This window comes from Canis lupus, chromosome 29 (genome assembly GCF_003254725.2).
Source record: "Canis lupus dingo isolate Sandy chromosome 29, ASM325472v2, whole genome shotgun sequence".
Lineage (NCBI taxonomy): Eukaryota > Metazoa > Chordata > Mammalia > Carnivora > Canidae > Canis > Canis lupus.
The window spans coordinates 37,509,435-37,527,901 of NC_064271.1; the positions used below are offsets into that span (position 1 = coordinate 37,509,435).

Here is an 18,467-nt window from a genome sequence, read left to right on the forward strand (position 1 = left end):
TCTCATAATGTGTGCACTGTAACTCAAGCACAATCATATACACATATGGGAGGAACTCAGTAAATGTAAAGGAATAAAAATTTATAAAAGCAGTCTCAAAAAGTATTATTAAAGCTGTTGCCATTATTTTTTTTTTTAAGAAACCAAAGTACTCCCTAGAAATTAACATTGGTGAATATACTCTGATGTATCTACACAAGCAGATTTTACTAAATAAATAAATGCACACATACAGATCAATGCCCTTTTAAGCCACATTGTGATTCTGTATCATGCAACCAGTTCTTATTCCTCAGGGTAAAAATTAAATAAACGATGATTAGGAAAAATACAATATTAGACATTTCTTAGTTGAAACTGCCTTGAAGCTCAGCAAAGATCACTAAAGACAATTGGCCAAAACTTGGAAACATTCAGTTTACCATGTAACCTAAAGATGATAAAGCAAACATTTCCACAAGAAAATGACCAAAATGCATAGATACATGTACACGTATGTAAACAGTCAAATACCAGGGGTGAGGTAGGGTGCAAGAAAGGGAGACGGGAAGTAAATACATCTAGATGTCAAATGATTATTTCAGGAAGATGGAAATACGGCTAATTTCCTACACAATCCTGTTTCCAATGTGTCTATACTGAGTAAAAAATATTTTATCAATAGAGAATAAACAACTATTATGGGGGGGGAAGAAGAAAATAGAATTTTTTCTTAGATTCAATAATATTTTGTAATATTTTGTGCTTCAGCAACCACCAACAAAAGACATCAGAGAAACTGATAAAACTGGATCATGCCTGTGTGGGTCACAGTTAATAATCTCCACTGAACAAATGGAAGAGTCAAAGCACATACAAATACCCTAGCGTCTAAGTCTATTTCTTCCTTCTCATGACTGCTAAATAAGTGCCTAATATCTAGATTTACTGATTTAAAAAATGGTGTAGTAGATCTCAGTTTTGAGGCACATAAAATTACCATGTGGATAAACTGCCTTTAAAAGATAAGTTTCTCAATTATAAATGACCCCTCCTCCCCCATGTAGAATATACTGTTTCACTTTTTAACTTGTGTCTCTTTTAATCAGAATATTCTGAAGCCAATGGAGAAAAGCTGGCAGGAAGACAGTTGTTACAAAATATTTCAAATGTGCATGTTTATAACTTCTCAAATGTTAACATGGCAGAGAAATACACATTCAAGTAACATACAATGTGAACCTAAAGTTACCCATGAGGATTTTGGCCACTGAACTATTTTACATATGAAACACTGTATCATAATCAATAGAATAACCAAAAAAAAAAAAAAAAAAAGAAGACGAAGAAGAAGAAAAAGAAGCAACAGCAGCAGCAACAGAAGCAATAGAAGCTAATGTTTAATTTTTTTTTAAAATAATGACTTTGGAGTATTACACTTCCAATACATTCAAAGAAATAATAATAAATTAACAGTACCGAACACTGTGAAATAGATACCCAGATATCTGCCATACATACTCCCCACTGAAGTCTGTATCCCCTGCAAAGGACAGTAAAACGTCCTTTCTCTCTTTAATAATTGCTTTGTTCAGATCCTCAGCTCTCCAATTTGTTAAACACCATGATGAGGGGAACATACCCCGAGAAAAGTTTAAAAGCTAAACTCCACCAAGAGTAGAATGCCTCAAACAATTTGTAGTTCTACAAGAGTGTTATTAAAAAGGCTCAACATGTTGTATTACCATGGAAATTGTGGAAAACATACATTCCCAAACAAATATTACTTTTTCTCAATGGTATGAAGTAATGAAAACCACATGTGTAAATCTGCGATCCGTGCAGTAGTTCAAGCTGCCGCTAATAGAAAATACAGAAAGTGAACTCTGCTATATAAAGGATTCTTGTTACAGAAATATAATGTGAAAACCAGATGCAGACAGAAAACCTTAATCACAGATGGGAATGTAATCACTGGCATACAGAATACTTTTTTGATCAATCTTAACCATATGCGCAATGTATTTATTTTCTAAGGAATGCAATAACTTGAGAGAACCTTCTATTTGAATTCAGTTAACCTCATATTTATAATGCTTTTATCTTACTCCCCCATCCCTCCAATGTGTACACTGAGCCAAGGTTTTAAAAGGAAGAGTTGCTAGCCTTGGCAAATCATTCTTGTATCAGTTTATCTTTCAAAAATTTAATAGGATGTAAAGACTACACACATCAGAATCAACCTCAAAAGAGACCAAGTACAGTTCCCCATTACGGAGTTTCTCAGTCACCGCCAGGAATCCCTTCACCGCCTAAATACATTTCTCTAGAGAATTAGATCAACATTTGGGGTAATTTTTCCTTTAGTAAATAATATGCGTATCGTTATTCCACAAATGAACCTTTTTAAGCACACTTCTTTATCAACCTGGATTGAATCAGACCTTAACTTTTCTCTTTCCTTTCATAAAAACATTTTATAGCAATAAAGACTGGTCCTTTTACGTTAATAAAAATACAATTACTTTTGTATTCCAAGGGGACCATCACAAAAGGAACCTGTTATATCTAGTCTCTGACTTAGAAAATATTACCTATTTTAATTAAGTACAGTCCCTGACACTGGATTGTAGCTTACCTTCGTCAAGGCCTCCATGATCTCATTGGTAGGACAATCCTCCTGCATCCCCCTGATCCAGAGCAGTCAACCAGGCACCACGTATGCCACACGCTAGGATGACGCTCAGTTTCCAACAGGAAGTGATTGGGACATTACGATATCTGGGGGTCTGTCCCTCATCATAGTCACATGAAGTAAACCTGAATATCCCGGCTACACAAGCTTCCTTAAGCTTCCATGACAAACTCATCCAGGTTCTCCTCCTTTCTCCTAACTACCCATCCCAACGTACACACAGAAACACACAGTCCTCAAGTCTTGTGCCATTCGGATCTTCAAGACCCTCCATAATTTGGCACCCTACACATTTCACCCTCTGTTCCAACCATGCCCTTCCAGGAGCTCTTTCCTGGATAACCCCCTCCCACCCCCCCATAGAATCCATTATCTCATCTTTATGGCTTTATCCACCAACCTCAGAGGCCTCTTCTCAGAGGCAGTTGCATGCCCAGCTCCTTCTCAGACTCAGGTTTCATTCAAGTATAACCTCTTCAGAGATAATTTTCCAACCACCCAAAACAAAAATCTCACCAACACCACCATTCTAACATTGATTTTTAACTGTCATCGTTGCATTTAACACGATGTGGAATAATCTTATTAATATTTTTACTGCCTGTCTCCCTCTCCCATCCCTACACTGTAGACTCTCGGAGAGCAGTGGTCTTGTCTCTTTTGCTCATGCCTCTATCCCCCATACCTAAAACTGTACTTGCCACAGAGCAGTAGCCCAAATAAAAAGAAAAAAAAACAACAATGAAATTCACCTACAGAAATTCTGTAAAGCCTGATTCAATCACTATGGCCTTCACAGACTTTTTCCTGACCACTCCTGAGGCCCATGGTCACTGTCCCTTCTTTAACCTGTAATAGCATTTTTGATCCATATCAGACTGGGCAGTATTTACCTGACAGATATTGTTCACTTGAGCCCATTCTCATCAGTACTGTACACATACAGGCCTACATGGGAATCATCCAGGGCAACTTGGGCAGTGAGGCCAGCATTTCCACCCACAATGAGCAACAGGACACCATGAGTAAGAACCACAGCACTGGGATGCCTGGGTGGCTCAGTAGTTGAGCATCTGCCTTTTGCTCAGGTCATGATCCCGGGGTCCTGGGGTCAAGTCCCACATCGGGCTCCCTGCATGGGGCCTGCTTCTCCCTTTGCCTGTGTCTCTGCCTCTCTCTCTGTGTCTCTCATGAATAAATAAATAAAATTAAAAAAAAAAAAAGAACCTCCTTATAAATCCATACAACCTATAGGAGTAAATGCACTGCACTGGTTTTTACACGTGGGCTTCTCTCCCAATTGTGTTCACCAATCGAGTTTCCTGGGGTAAGATAGAGATCTCACCTTATTCTCTCTCTTTATGCCTTCAGACCTACCCGGATGCACTTTACTCATTCTATTGCAAGGGCCATGAGGAACAGGGGCCATGTTTATTCAACAGTTTTCCTACCCAGAGCCTAGCACAATGCCTGGCTCACCCAGTATCCGCTGAGGGAACAAAGGAATAAGTGATAATCCAATACTATCTAGTCTTTCCTCAAGCCCTTTTCTCTTATGGCGGCAATGAGGCATTATTTTAATATCCTTCAAATATTATTTTATGGAATAAATTAATCAGAAGGCAGGTGACCAATCTACGATTTGTTTTTAGTCAAATCAGTAATGCAGGATGACCCATGAGTTAACCAACCAGGCAGTTTTAGACAGTACAAGGCTCTTGAGTGTCTCCTCTGTTACAGATATAATTTAATTTTCAATAAAACAAAATATCCTAAAATGGCAGTGGCCTACACGTATACTAACCACTTAGGAGCCCTCTGGATGCATGCTCTGGTGGGCTGGAATCTCAGCTTTTACACTTATCAGCTATTTGACCTTGGACAAGTCACTTAACCTCCCTGAGCTTCAGATGGAAAGCTCTAAAGTAAGATGGTAATACCTAACTCACCAGGATGATATGAAGATAAGAGGAACACTTATAAAGTGCCTATCTTAGTGCCTCTATTGCAAGCACTGTTTTATCCCATGTGCTCAGATCCCATCATCTGATAGTAGAAAGCTGCTAATACCTATTTTAATATTACGGTTTAAAGCATTAAAATAAAAGCATTAGGTCACAACTCACAAATGACCCAGTGTAATCATAATTTTCCCCTTTCTGAAAGTCACTACTGTATGAATAGTGATAAAAACATTTATGATCAGTCAAGAGGTCCAAAATATGTGGAATTAAACCACAGGTCCTAAAACATTTTGCAGTAAAAAAAAAAAAAAAAAGAAGAAGAAGAAAGAAAAGAAAAGAAAAAAAAAAAGAAAGAAAAGAAATACCACAAACTAATGTTTTGTGTTTTAATTTTTTTCTCTCTCTCCTCTAATTTCATCTGTGGAAGATCATCTTTGGGGGGGATAAGAGAAGAGAGAACCAATTATTTCCAAAGACTGATTTCTCCAAATTAAGGCATCTATTCCATGTTGGCAATTTTCACATGAAAGAAAAAGTATCTTTGAAGAGTATCTGCATTCATGGTGGACGGTCACACGTCTCAGAAAGGAGATCTACAACCGTCCAGCTGCAGATCCGGTCTGGTGGCTGCTGCTGCTCCTCATCCACTAACATCTCTCTCTCTCTCTCTCTCTCTCTCTCTCTCTGAGAAACTTACAAAACTGTGGCATTTTTTTTATATTCTAAACAGTGACTTTCCTAAGTGCAATAACGAGTCTTGACAATTTTCCATTTTAACTTTAGTAGCATTCCCACCTGCAGTCAGCGTGGTGGGCCCTGCTCATGGGCCACCTCCCAGGTGGTAGGACTTGAGCTGCAGGAGAGCCCAGGTGCGTTCTAGACCAGAGAAGCCTGGGAGTCATGGAACCTGGGTTCCGACCTGGCCCAGGGTGACGTCGGGCAGGTGAAGAAACCTCTCCGAGTCACTTAGAAAATGAGCTCAGGCCCAGGTGGGGGTTAAGGCAATATGTGGGCCTCGTCCCGTGAAGACCTCCCAAGTGCCTCCTCCCCACACCTGTGCATCTGAAACTGCTCGGCCACCTATACTAAGCAACTGAAGGCTGCTCTTCTGAAATGATCTCTTCAAGTGACCATGTTACCTGGACGGAAAAGGGGACACTTCTCACTCACTTGCACATTCTGCATGATGGATCCATCATGCTACCCAGTGCCTTCCCTGAGGGCCAGCTCCTCAAGCAGCAGAGCGGTTGGGATCCCATACAAGGATAGGAAAGGTAAGACTGGGGGTGTAGGGTGATAGTAAGGGGTGGAGAGGTTTTTGGGGGTGAGGGGGTGCTCAGCCAGCAGCGGATCTGTCCAGAAAGTGGATCTGGGCAACCCAAGGACAGAAGAGAGCCCCTGGCAACTAAGGGATAACCTGGGGGGACAACTGGGAGAGGAGATGCTGCGAGCCACCACCGCTGGGCCCCTGATCAAAGGGACAGTCCCAGCTCATAAATGCATCTAGACACACGATAGTTTCCTTACAATATCAGGGAGCTCATCCTTTACGAAAAGTACATTTGTGAACTTCGGGGCTAAAAAAAGTAAAATAAAACAGGTAAAGAAGGGCATGCAAGGGATTTGACCCTTTCCCGGTCTGCCTGGAGCTGATGCTGCACCTGGGGTTTGTTTTGGTTTTGCTTCTTTGGTTGCTGAAACTCCAAGCCAAAATACAGCGGCAATAAATGGTACGTTCCACGATGAGAGAACACAATGGAAGGGGACCAAGATAGAGACGGGGAGAGAAGCGACATGCTGTTGAAATCAAAGATTTCTTGGTCTTAGCAATGACACATTTCAGAACAGTACCAAGTACATAACTTGAATTCAAGAAATAGGCTTTCAAAAAAATATTTAACTTAATAAAGCATCAAACAGTACCCCAATCGTTCCAGACGCCTACCTTCAACAAGCTTACAAGCCAGCAGAGAAGTCTGAATCACATGGACAGTAGCAAAGAGTTGGATGTGATAAATCCAAGCTTTGAGGAAGAGACGTCCTGAAGGCTTCAGAGAGTAGTTTCATTTGAGACGTAGATGACAAGTGTGCTCCCTGCAGAAATGGGTCTTAATTAAGGCTGAGATAAGAAAAGTCTAGCAAATCAGGGTGTTGGGGGTCTTGAACATCTCTATCTCCCCAGATATCAAACAGGACCAGACTCTCCAGTAAGCATTTGCTGAGTGAGGGTGACAGACAAGGAACATCCAGAGAGAAGAGAAGGTTCTACAGGGGTTTTCTAGAAGAGTGGCGGGCAGGTCCAGGTGGTCAAGTCGGAGTCTGAGAGTAAGCAAGACTTTATCATCCATGGTTATGCTCCAGACACACCTCATGGAATTCTCATGACGGCCGCATGAGGTCATGCCATGATTATCCAGATGAGAATTATCTCCAGATGAACAGGGGGAGTAGAAGCAGATTCAACAACTAGTAGCGCACTTGGGATTTGGGCCCTTTCCCCTCCACGCTCCACTGCCTATTGGCAGAGAAGAGAGGAGCATCTCTTTGCCCCCCAAGCACCACTCAACCCCAGTCCGATCTGTGGTCTCTTAACTTTATAGCGAGTGAAACAGGTAGAAGATTTGCAAGAGGGCTCAGAGGACCGAGGGGACAAACAGGTCTCCCTCCAACCACCAATGCCTGGGCCTCACTTTCTTCCCCAAAGAAACAACTCTGGTCAGATGCTTGTACCTATCTTCACAAGTAGAAGCATATGCCTATCTATTTGCTTTTCTTTTTTTTTTTTTTGGACAAATGTCACATACTGGACACACTGTTCTGCTCTCCGCTTCTCCCATCTCACAATGTATCTCAGGAATGATGGCCTCTCAACACCTAGAAATTGGTCTCATTCTTTTAAACACTATTGGTTGCTTTTTATGCTGAGGTCCTTTTTTGACTGCTCGTGACTCTTCTGGAGGACAACTGACAAACGGTCTTAAAACGTTCCATTCTGACAGATTTTATAACAAAATCACGAACGCCAAATCTGCTTCAGGTTCAAGAAGTAAAAAAAGAGAAAGAAAGGGCAGGGGGAGGGGCACCTGGGTGGCTCAGTTGGTTAAATGTCTGACTTCTGACTTCAGGTCAGGTCATGATCCCAGGGTCCTGAGATCAAGTCTGTGTCGGGCTCTCTGCTGGGCAAGGAGTCTGCTTCTCCCTCTTCCCCTCTCCCTTTGCCCTACCCCCCCAGCCACTCATGCACACGGTCTCTAAAATAAATAAAATCTTAAAAAAAAAAATTCTCTCCTCCTCCTTCGGCCCCTCCCCTCCTCAGTAAGTAAGTGAGTAAATAAAGAAAGAAGCGCCAGTATGTTTGCAAATTAAATGATACTGGACAAAACACGGTAAAATATCCTGCAATAATATTACCTTGATGAAGCAGCCCCAAAAGTCCTGAAACTGGTAGATTTTGGTTGTTGTTACTTTCAACAACTAAAATCCCTTCAATAGTGGAGATGATTAGCAAGCAACTTAATCATAAGGATTTAATCAAGGGATTCCTTTACTTCTCCAATAGGCGGCCTCGTTTAAAAAAAAAAATCGTGGTCCCTCATATGACAGTAATTTGTTTACTATCAGCTGCCTGTAAAATAAATAGACAAGTTTCTAGTAGCTCAGTAAAACTGCAATACATATTTTTGTTATTTTATTTTCATTTTTGTGATTTTTGCTTAAAGTATATTTGAAAACTGTCATTGCATCGTCTGCAAGACCACACCGGGAGTACCTAATGAATGAACGTGGGTTCAAAGGCCCCTTGAAACAACTCTCACTCCCCATCCCCACAAAGCCTGCCCCAGTAGAAAGGCAAGGGGTCCAGACCCGGCCCACCTGACCACCTCTTATTCCCCGACATGGCCCAAAGGTACCTACAAAACCAGAAGGAACCTCAGAACAGGTTAAAAGTCACACAAGAAGCCAAAGCATGTAAGGGAGCCAGGTCCCAGAGAGATCAATAAAGACCCTCATGCAACCAGGACTCTTGAAGGCACACCTGCCACTTCACAGCCCTATCACCATTTGCAAAAGTGGCTAGAACACAAGGACCCCCGGGGCGGGGCTGTCCAAATGGGCTGGAGGCCTCTTTCTCAAGGAGGCCCCTGCCTCTGGGGTCACAGGAGACTCTGAGTTCACGAGGGGTAGGGAAGCTGCTCCTTAAACATCCAAAGGGATTCTAACCTCTGGCAAGCTAAGGGCGCCTGGGGGGCTCGGTCAGTTAAGCATCCAACCCTCAATCACGATTTGGGTTGTGGGATCGAGCCCCGAGCCCCCTACATAGGGCCCAGCGGACGGTGGGCCTGAGACCCTCTCTCTGTCCAACCCCCCCGCCCCCACTCCAGCTCCTGCACACTCACATGCTCTCTCTCTCTCAAATAAATAAATAAATCTAAAAATCAAAAATTCTGGCGAGCTCAGTACCCTGGACACAGACTCCACGTGGTCAACTCTAGCTTCTCTAAACGCACCCCTACGACCGAGTTCTAACGCTTACCCCTCGGCTGCGTCCCACACCTCTGCCTCTTTCTTTCCATCCCACAAACTCAATCCTGGTCATCCTGCTGCCAGAAGCTTCCCACTTGGCCTTGGCCTCCGGGCCTTCCTCTATTCCGACCCAACCAACTGATCGCAGTGCAACCAACTCTTGAGAAACATAACTTTAACTGGGTCCATGGCTTCCTCCCCTTGCCTCTTCCCTTTGGTTTTACTGAGACCCCTTTCACTGGGGGGCATCCTCTGTCCCAATGAAGCCCAACTAGAAAACCTAACATACAAAGCAATTTGTCATCACAGCAGAACTGTTCTGGTTTCACAGGGCTAAGACCAAGGAAAGGGTGCAAACCCAGGCGGGGCGCCCCTCATGCCCCGTTCCGCCCTGAGGGGGTCTCACAGGACAGTTTTCCAAACTTCTGGCTTCCTCAGAAGATAAAGCTGAAATCGACACGCTTCATAGACAAGACACTTAGGATCTTTCTGCTTATTTCCCAATAATCACCCTTGGGTCCTTTCTGATACAACCACATTCTTCAATTCACTCTCCACCCCAAAGGCCCTCCGAATGCCTCTTCCACATCTGGCTTTCTGCACTCCACATTCCTACTTTACAACCCCCCACACCACCATTATAATAACTTGACTTTGATAAATCCTGTCTGAAGACAAACTGAAATTCCAACTCACTCCCCTCCTCTCAAATCCCATTGACTGTACCATTTAAAGCGGTCAGGCCGTTAAGCCTCACCATCTTATGTAGCAATTTTATCTGTCCTGGGTGGGCTCATCACTCAGTGGGACTCAAGTACACACTGGATCATATGTATACCCCCTTTATGTATACAGTATAGTTGTACGCAAACCTACTACTTAGCCTGTGTCTCCATCCTAACACATGGCTTTACACGTAGTAGGCATCCGTTGATTCGTTAATTTATTAACTCTTGCCAGCCAAGAGTAGACATGCCTTCTTCCAGATACTCTAAAAAGGGTCATTGCCAGGACTACCCAACGAGCATACCCTTTTCTTCAAACAGAGGAAAAGTAGGTTTAATCGGTTGCCCATTTTACTCCTCCTCGTTTATCTTTTTCTCTGCCATTTTATACCCACTCCCTCTAGCCGACTCAAAGCTTGCCTTGGACAAGTTGGTGGAGACCGATCACACTTACTTTCCCTTTAGACCTGAACAGACCTACCTCTCCTTATTTAAGCAAGAGGATGAACCTTTAAACAACTGTCCACCTTTGTTTCCCACGAGAGGTCAAACACGGATCTCCCCTCTATGTAAATCTAGCTGCAGATGAGAATGAAAATGTGAGACAGGTAGGCAACGGGGGTGGAGGAGAGAAGACTGGCCCGACACATGATAAAAGTTCCAGAATCCTAACAGTCACTTAAAGAGAACACTTCCAGGGGAAGGAGGATTACTGTGTCAGTCTGATAAACACCACAGTTCCAGTCCCAATATCATCTGCTGTTCTTCCCAGCTGTGTTTGCTCATCACTGTGTACATAACATATGCATAGATTCAGAAAATAAACTAGCAGTCTTTCATGACCTGTCTTACAGCTCACATCTTCCTAGATCCTGAGGTTAGGGAAGGGAGTCCAGTCCATCGAGTTCTAACCAGAGAGGCCCACCCGCTTTCTAAGACTTTGTCCTTAAAGCACCACCTGTGCCATGCTTAGAACACCTGCCAGGGTGGGGGTGGGGGGGAGAGGGGTTGGGGATGACTTTCCAATTGTGGGTATTCTCTTTGCCAATAGGATGTGCGTTGAGAATACTCTCTGCAGTGCCGCTGTGCTGGCTCCCTGCACAACCCGACACCAGCCCCTACAGGTGTCATGTCCTACCTACTTCCCTGATATCTCTCGGGTCTCCTACCTGAGCATCACCGGGTGCACTCCCTGAAAGTCTAATGGAAGGGACCTCCCGAGCCCTCCTTATAATCGCATCATATGCTAGTTTTCCCCCCTGGTGCTGTGCCAACCGCCTCTAGCTCATCACTGCTCCGGCCTTGTTTCTTCTCATTTCACTAGTGCCCACCTGGCTCTCGAGCTGCTTCAGTCAGACAAACCGCCTTCACCTCTCATGGCACCTTCTAATTTCTCGGACGCAGTATTAATCCAGTCGAGCCAGACTGAGCTAAGAGCTCACGGCACACACACACTTTGAAGATATTCTCCTCCGTGGCAAACGCACACACACAACACTTCAGTTTGGCCTCCCACTGAACGCTGAATGCCAACACACAACTCTCCTACGACCTATGAAGCAACAGTAATTCCTGTGGCTTCCATTTCTGACGACAGATGATGACATTAACATCACTTCCAAGTCCTGCCAATTGCGGATACTCCGAGTAAACAGAAGTTTCTACTGCCACCCTGGATGATGACAAGGGGCTCTCCTCCTTGGTCCAATCGGAAGCGTAAGAACGCCACGGCTTCTGAGTTCTCAAGATATCCAGCTCGCTTTCATTATTAACAGTTTTGCAAATTAGGATTAAACGTCCAATAACGTCTGAACTGTGTACAGACTAAAGTATGAAATCAAAAGGTTACTGATAATAATTGGGCTTTTAAAACCGACAGCAGGCTGTTTCTTCAGACAATGGGACAGGGCAACTTCAGTCCTTCCTACGTAGGAGCCCATTCCTAACCACGTTAATGCATCCTGGTTCAACAAGCTGTTACTTACCAAGCTCTCTCCAAAACATGGTCAAAAGAGGTCATTTTCTAAATTGCCCAGCGACTTACGTCCCAACCTGGAGACCGTGGGGTATGGCCAATGCCTCGTAGGACAACCAATGACCACCACACCAGCTTTTACCCACTCACCCCTGCCCCCAACACCAAGTTCATCTTGTCCAGCACCCATGAGGTGAAACCATCCATGGAGGCTCTCTTCCCCAAACAAAACCTGAAATCTTCAGTTCCTTCTCCCCATATAAACAGACTTGTGCCTTCTTCATTCACCTTTTACAAAGGGATAGTAAGTCAGAGCTGAAGGTTCAGTCATCTAAGGTCCAGGATGTGTGGAAAAAACGGCCCCCTGTTCTCAAGGCCACTCCTTTACAATGGAGAAGGGTAAGGCGATCGTGACGTCCTATACTGGTTCCATCTCCCAGCCATATGGAGGCGAGGAGCGCCCCCTATCCCCCTCCACACCCACTCAGAATTAAAAATTAAGGATTTTTTTCTTCATTCACCTTACCATGGGAAATTCCTGAAAGCCTACTTCGGCATCACACACAGACTCATACATAGGAGAGCTGAGAAGCCTAAGGATCACTGAATCTGTCCTTTGTTTCACTCCCGAAGAACGCACCTGAAGGGTGGCACGTACCCCAGGCCATGCAGCAAAGGAGTGACTGCACTGGAAGGGGAACCCCAGTTTACTCATGAGTTGGGGGGATGCACACGCACCGTGTACTTCTTTTTATAATACACACCTTTTTTTTTTTTTTTTACATTACGTAACTACACCTGCAAACTCCAAATGGTGCGTAACCCCTCTCCTCTTAGGAAATGCCCAGGAAGTTGGACTTGGCTGGTTGGAAAACCTGGAGATGAAAACACTGCCATTAGCAACGGGGAGGGACCAAACACCAGGGATGCGGACACTGGGCTGAAGCCAACTGCAGGGTGCTGACTGAGATCAATAAAGGGAACAGCCTGATTCCTCAAGGCTTCAGTGTAGCTCAGGAAGGTGGTATTCTGATGAGCGAACAGAATTCAGCAGTGGAAAAGCCCAGATTAGGACACACCGGGGGGATACACACTGGCATACACTTGGGTGCGTCCAAGGGTGTCTGTCGGCTAGTGATTCCTAGGCTGGGGCGAGGGCCCAAGACAACAATGGAGAATGTTATGGAGAATATGAAGCCAGGTGTTCAGAAAATAAGTCTCTAATTACTCGAGCTTGAACCAAGTAGGTAATTAAGTTGGGAAGAGGAGGGAAGCTCGGTTTTTCCATATCGAGGCAAAGGTCAAGCCAGAAGAGCAACTTCGGCCGGGCTTCGAAATGAAGTAAGGTGCTGCTTTGTCATCTACTTAAAATCAGCAATGGCACCACATGTGGGGGGTAACTCCAGGCTCACAGTACGCCTCTACCACTAGTCTGTTCCTCTTCTCTCTCCCAAGACCAACAACTAGGGGGCAGCTCTTGAAAGCCCAGGCACACTCACAAGTGGTCTATGACCCAGCTATTAAAAGATTAATGAATCTAGTCCATCGCATTCCCTAAGGCACTGAGAGGGGCTGAGATTGTAGGACAAATGGGAAATTTTTACATTTGTGGGCTCGTTCACCAAGATCTATGTTCTAAAGGCGCTATTCACCCCAACCGTGATTTGCCTTAGAGAGCTTGACCGGTATGAAATCTATGAAACAAATGCCTGCTTTATTCCCTCATGGGCTGTATTAGGAGGTAATCTAATTAGAACCGTCAAAGCAGGGGGATTTTTAAAAGTAGGTCTCTTACGGCCCGCGACTACGTTAGTGGATCTCAGCAGCACTGACGGTCTCAACCTTCTTCAAACAGGAGGGTCTCTCTTGCGCCTTAAACCTCAACCGTGGGGCACGACTGGCTCGGTGGTTCTGATGTCAGAGCCTGGGCATCATTTGTTAAAGCATGAAGGTTCTGAAGAGAGTCACAAGAACCCCCCTGTTGAGGCTTTCCAAAGTACTGAGGCTCCACCGCTGAATGCGGCCTCAGGACAAAACCATCTAACAACCGATGACGGGGTTGTGCCCGGGAAATACACTTTTCTTCCACGGGGATGTGATCCAGCCCCAGTTCTGGAGAGTGGCAAAGTAGTGGGTGCGGTGGCAGGGAATACACCCATGTGGCTGCCCCGGGCCTCTGAAGGACATGCCAGCACAAAATGCCACGGTTTGGCTTCAAACTGGAAATTAGGCTGCCTGAAAGCATCATTCTTGGGCTGGCCACGTACACGTGATCACAGGTTCCCACACTCCATACCGGTCCTCAGACGACCACTCCTTGCAGTTGGTGGTGCAGAATAAACATTGCGTTTCTTAAGATCCACCATCCTACTGCATCCCAAGGTCTGTCCTCCCCTTAATCCATTCTGGAGATACTCTGAGCTTAGCAGTGAAGAGTGTGCCCAGCCTTTCAAGGGTGAAGCCACAAGCTACACCGCCTCTAATTGATCCTAAGCAGTGATCACGTCTCAACCTGGACAAATTACTAGAGCCACAAGGCAACCCAACAGCAATTGTGAATAGAGTCAATATTGAACCCGATCCAAATTTCATCAGTCTTCCTTCCACCTTAAGTCTCTGTGCCCAGCATCACACGGCTAGCAAAGCCATTCGGGTTCTCATTAGAGGGATGAAGTATTCTGTTTATTACGATTATTTCAGATGCGTGTTAGAGTTTTCTTCTTAATTAATACTAGAGGATTTAGAAAGAAGTTGTCTTTCCTAGAAACGTCACCAGGAAAGTGCATCCAATTTTTTCTCTAATGTGGTGCTTTCCCTGTCCATAAAACTTATTTGATTAGCAGTACTATAGAAGCTAAGGCTTTTGTATGCAGGCACTCAAGCATAATTTAATCATTTTATTTAAGCATGAAAAAAAATTATTCTGAAAGCCCTGTTAGGTAAAATATCCCTGATTAGTTTAAACTTACATTTGCAGGTATATTAAAGGTGAAATAAATCACAGAATGCTCAGTATGTAACAGAACAGTGTTAACTTTGTTACAATAGTCAGCAATAAGTTAAAAATTGCAGTATTCGAGAATGTAAGGAATAGTTATCTCATTTTAAATAACTATATTTAAACAGATTATTTAAAAATGAATTTTGTTTTGTGTGGACCCTTTTTATATTACCAGGATTGTCACCTATGGAAACCTCTTTCATAGTCAAACAAGCTGAGGTCCTAATTGCATAATACCATTTATCTGCTGAGGATAAAAGTGCCAACAAATGAAAATGCACATTAAGCAAGAGATTGTCAGAATAGAAAATTGTCTTTTTTTATTTTTTTATTTTTTTTGTTTTTTTGTTTTTAAATAACCCACTCACACTAACAAAAGACTGCAGTAGCTTCCAAATTATAGGCTGTTATTTTTAGTGGAAGTAGTTCAATATTCATATTGGAGCAGATGTAGCAGTTTAACAAAACAGCTCTTCAAATCCTGCACAAATTGAAAACAGGAAAACTGATTGCATTTTCTCTTATCACTTTCCTTTTCTGAATTGACACTTTTGGCCTTCTGAAAATTTACACATGGCTTTCATCTCAACAGCACCTGCTGATCAAATAGAAACCTAACATTTTCATGAAAATGGTATAAAGGGCTAGTTTTGTTCTAAACACTGCAAAGGGCATCAGTTGCCTACTTGATGGCAACAATTGCTGTGTATAAAGCACATTCATAATAGTTTTATATTTTCATTAAACTTTTTTTAAAAATATGTTAAGTCCCTCCTGGTTTGTTTTTTCCCCCATACTCACTTCTGTATGACTCACATTTCTTTGACTCTATTCCATCTAATACTTAGTTGTGTTATGCAAAGACTATGCAAAATGTATACAAGGGTAGGTTTACACTAAGTAGATAAGGACAATAACTTACTATTTTCTCTGCCTCTGCCTGGAATGTACTCATGTTCGTTTTTACATGTTACTGTCTATGCATGCCTATGGGCATAAAATACACACATCCCATTTTCATTTTCCACCCGCCAAAAGGAATCCAGAAACAAAAAAGTCCAAGTCAGGCCCTATTCTGGAAGGGGCCTTACAGGTTCGTTTTTATCAGATAGAGATTTAGCAGGTGCCTGAACGTCTGAGCACCCGGACTGGGGAAGGGCAGTTCTCACCCAAGCACCAGCTGATAAACACCTAAATGGTGTGACCAACCACTCCCCGTAGACACCTCCGGAGGAGGTGAAGATCAATCTTGAAAATGGGTATTCTCGTATGTCCCATGTGCACGATTAATAGCTGGGACGCTTCTCAGATTTGTCAATAAAAGTGCTATTTCTCTGTAACAGCCGATTCTGGGTAAAATTAAAGATGCTCCCAAGCCAGGCTGCCCACCAGTTTCTTAGCCAAAAGAGCTCTACCCCTTGTGAAGGACTCCAGGCTGTCCGTCCCCATTCTGCCTGGGTGACAAGGTAACCTGAAGGCACAGATGACATACAGTAAAGCATGTGCCACTCTGGCCAGTGGGTCTGTGAATTTCAGTGTTTCATCATGCTCACTGAGGCAACAGCAAACCTGAAATGTCAATATGTTCAGTCAATGGAAGTGAAATAATGGGACTCTATTGTCTTACCCAATCGATCTGCCGCTGTCAACAAGGAAACATGCCCCCCCCCCACCCACCCAGCTTTAAACAAATTTTAATTAGGCTTTTAGTTACTGGATCCCATTCACCTAGGAAAACACCTATCTTGAGGACGTGGACGAGGCAAACGACAATTCTGTTCACTTTTCCCCATTTTCAGAACGTTACAAAGTTGACACTGTAATTTTTGGAAATACACTCAGGAGTCCATAAAACATGTTTTTACTCCTTTTTTTTTTTTTGAACCCACTCCAAGGAGGGGAAAAAAAAAAAAAAGATCCCGCGTTTCAAAGGCAACATACAAATCTAACAGGGCAGCATCAGAATGATGGGTTTGGGGTTCTTTTTTATTTCCTTTTTATTATTTTTATTTTTTTATTTTTTTGCTCTGAAGCATGCTGAACCCCTACCGTCAAATCGACCCTTAAAAGTAGTCTCCATCCATTCTCTTTCCTCCCTCGCTCAAGGACCACCGTCAGCATCAGCTCAACACCCATTCGAAACGAGCCACGCAAAACCCAAAGGCGAAGGACCAGTTCCAAAAGAAAAAAAAAAAAAGCAAGCCACTGCCCTTTCCGCTTGGCGGATCCAACCGACCCCCCCAGGGGTGAAAGGCAACTCCGGGTAAAAGGAGGGAGACGGAGCCTGAGAAGGGCCGGAATGGGGGGAGAGGGGGATGCAGGGGATGCAGGGGATGCAGAGAAGGCATCGCGCTCCTTCCATCTCGCCCAAGTTCTGCAGCCCTTCCCTGCACCCGGGGGAGGGGGGGGGACAGGCTCGCCTTGAAATAAAAATTAAAATAAACTCATCAAGTTGTGAAAGCAGCTTTTCCTCTCCCCCTCTCCAATCTCAAGGCTTCAGCATTTAGTCAATAAATAATCTATTGTGTGTGCCCCCCCCCACAGTCCTTTATCGAATCCCTTTACACCCACTGAGGCTGGCCCAAACTAAACCCAATTACAGATAAGCTCCCCCCCCCCCCTCGGGTCATCTCACCTCGCCGAGTCCTGTCTGGGTCGCAGAGGTGATGGGAGATAGCGGCCAGGCCAGGACTGATGCCTCCTCCTCACCCCGCACAACAAAAGGCAGATTTCTCTTTCTCTCTCCGCTAATCTTTAAATGTAAATTCTCTCCGCCAGCTAAGAGGAGCGACAGATAACATGTTACATCTTCACTTCTCCTGCTCTTATCGACTTCTGGATCGTTTGGAAAGGGAGAGAGAGGGAAAGAGAAAAGCAGCTCCCCCGCCCCCCCACCCCTGCGCCCCCTCCCCGCCTCCCCCTCCCCGTTCACGGAGATTACCTTCTGGCAAAGGAGCGCAGGAGAGGCGGCCGCAGCCGAGGCGGCACCCAGACCGCGGCTTTGTATTCATTAAACACACATCGGAGCTTATCAGAAGTAAAAGGCTTGTCAGGATGGCACATTGTGTGTGAGTGAGTGTGTGAGCGCAGGAGGGAGAGGAGAGGAGCCAACGTGCATCAGGGTGATTACAATATCAGCAGGGCCCAGATGGAGGCAGGAAAATAAACAGAGGGTGCGTGTGAGACGGAGCGGGAGAGGGAGGAAAAGTGGGAGAGAGAGGGAGAGAGGGAGAGGGAGAGAGAGGGGAGAGGCGCAGGCTGCAGAGGAGAAACCCAAAGGGATGGAGGAGGTGGGGGCCCGGGCCCCAGGGCGTGGGGAGGGGGGCCACGCGGCCGCCTGGTACCCCAGAGCCAGCTGGGGTGGGTGGGGTGGGGGGTGATGGCCTGGGGCCATCGCCCTGGACTGCCCCCTCCTCCAGGGGAAGGGGAGGAACCCAGGCTAGCAGACTGCCTCACCCCCGTGCCAGGGCCAGACTGCACCTCCGGGAGGACCTGTCAAGGTCGGGAGGGACGGGGAGCTCCCTCTGGGGCAGAGCATGACAATGAGACCGTCACCGCCTCCCCTCCAGCCCACTTGCCACAATTTGCAAGACAAACCTCAAGG

The 18,467-nt window shown here is 44.7% G+C and overlaps 1 protein-coding gene across 1 annotated transcript in view; it reads right to left on the minus strand.

The window, feature by feature from the left end:
- RUNX1T1 (RUNX1 partner transcriptional co-repressor 1) overlaps positions 1-18,121 on the minus strand; it is a 134,581-nt gene extending 116,460 nt beyond the window's left edge. The window contains 4 exon segments of the mRNA XM_025433700.3: positions 17,499-17,555; positions 17,558-17,641; positions 17,805-17,829; positions 17,831-18,121. Of these exon segments, the coding sequence (XP_025289485.1) occupies positions 17,499-17,555; positions 17,558-17,641; positions 17,805-17,829; positions 17,831-17,926 (262 nt within the window). The 5' untranslated portion in view covers positions 17,927-18,121.
- Positions 18,122-18,467: the final 346 nt, after the last annotated feature.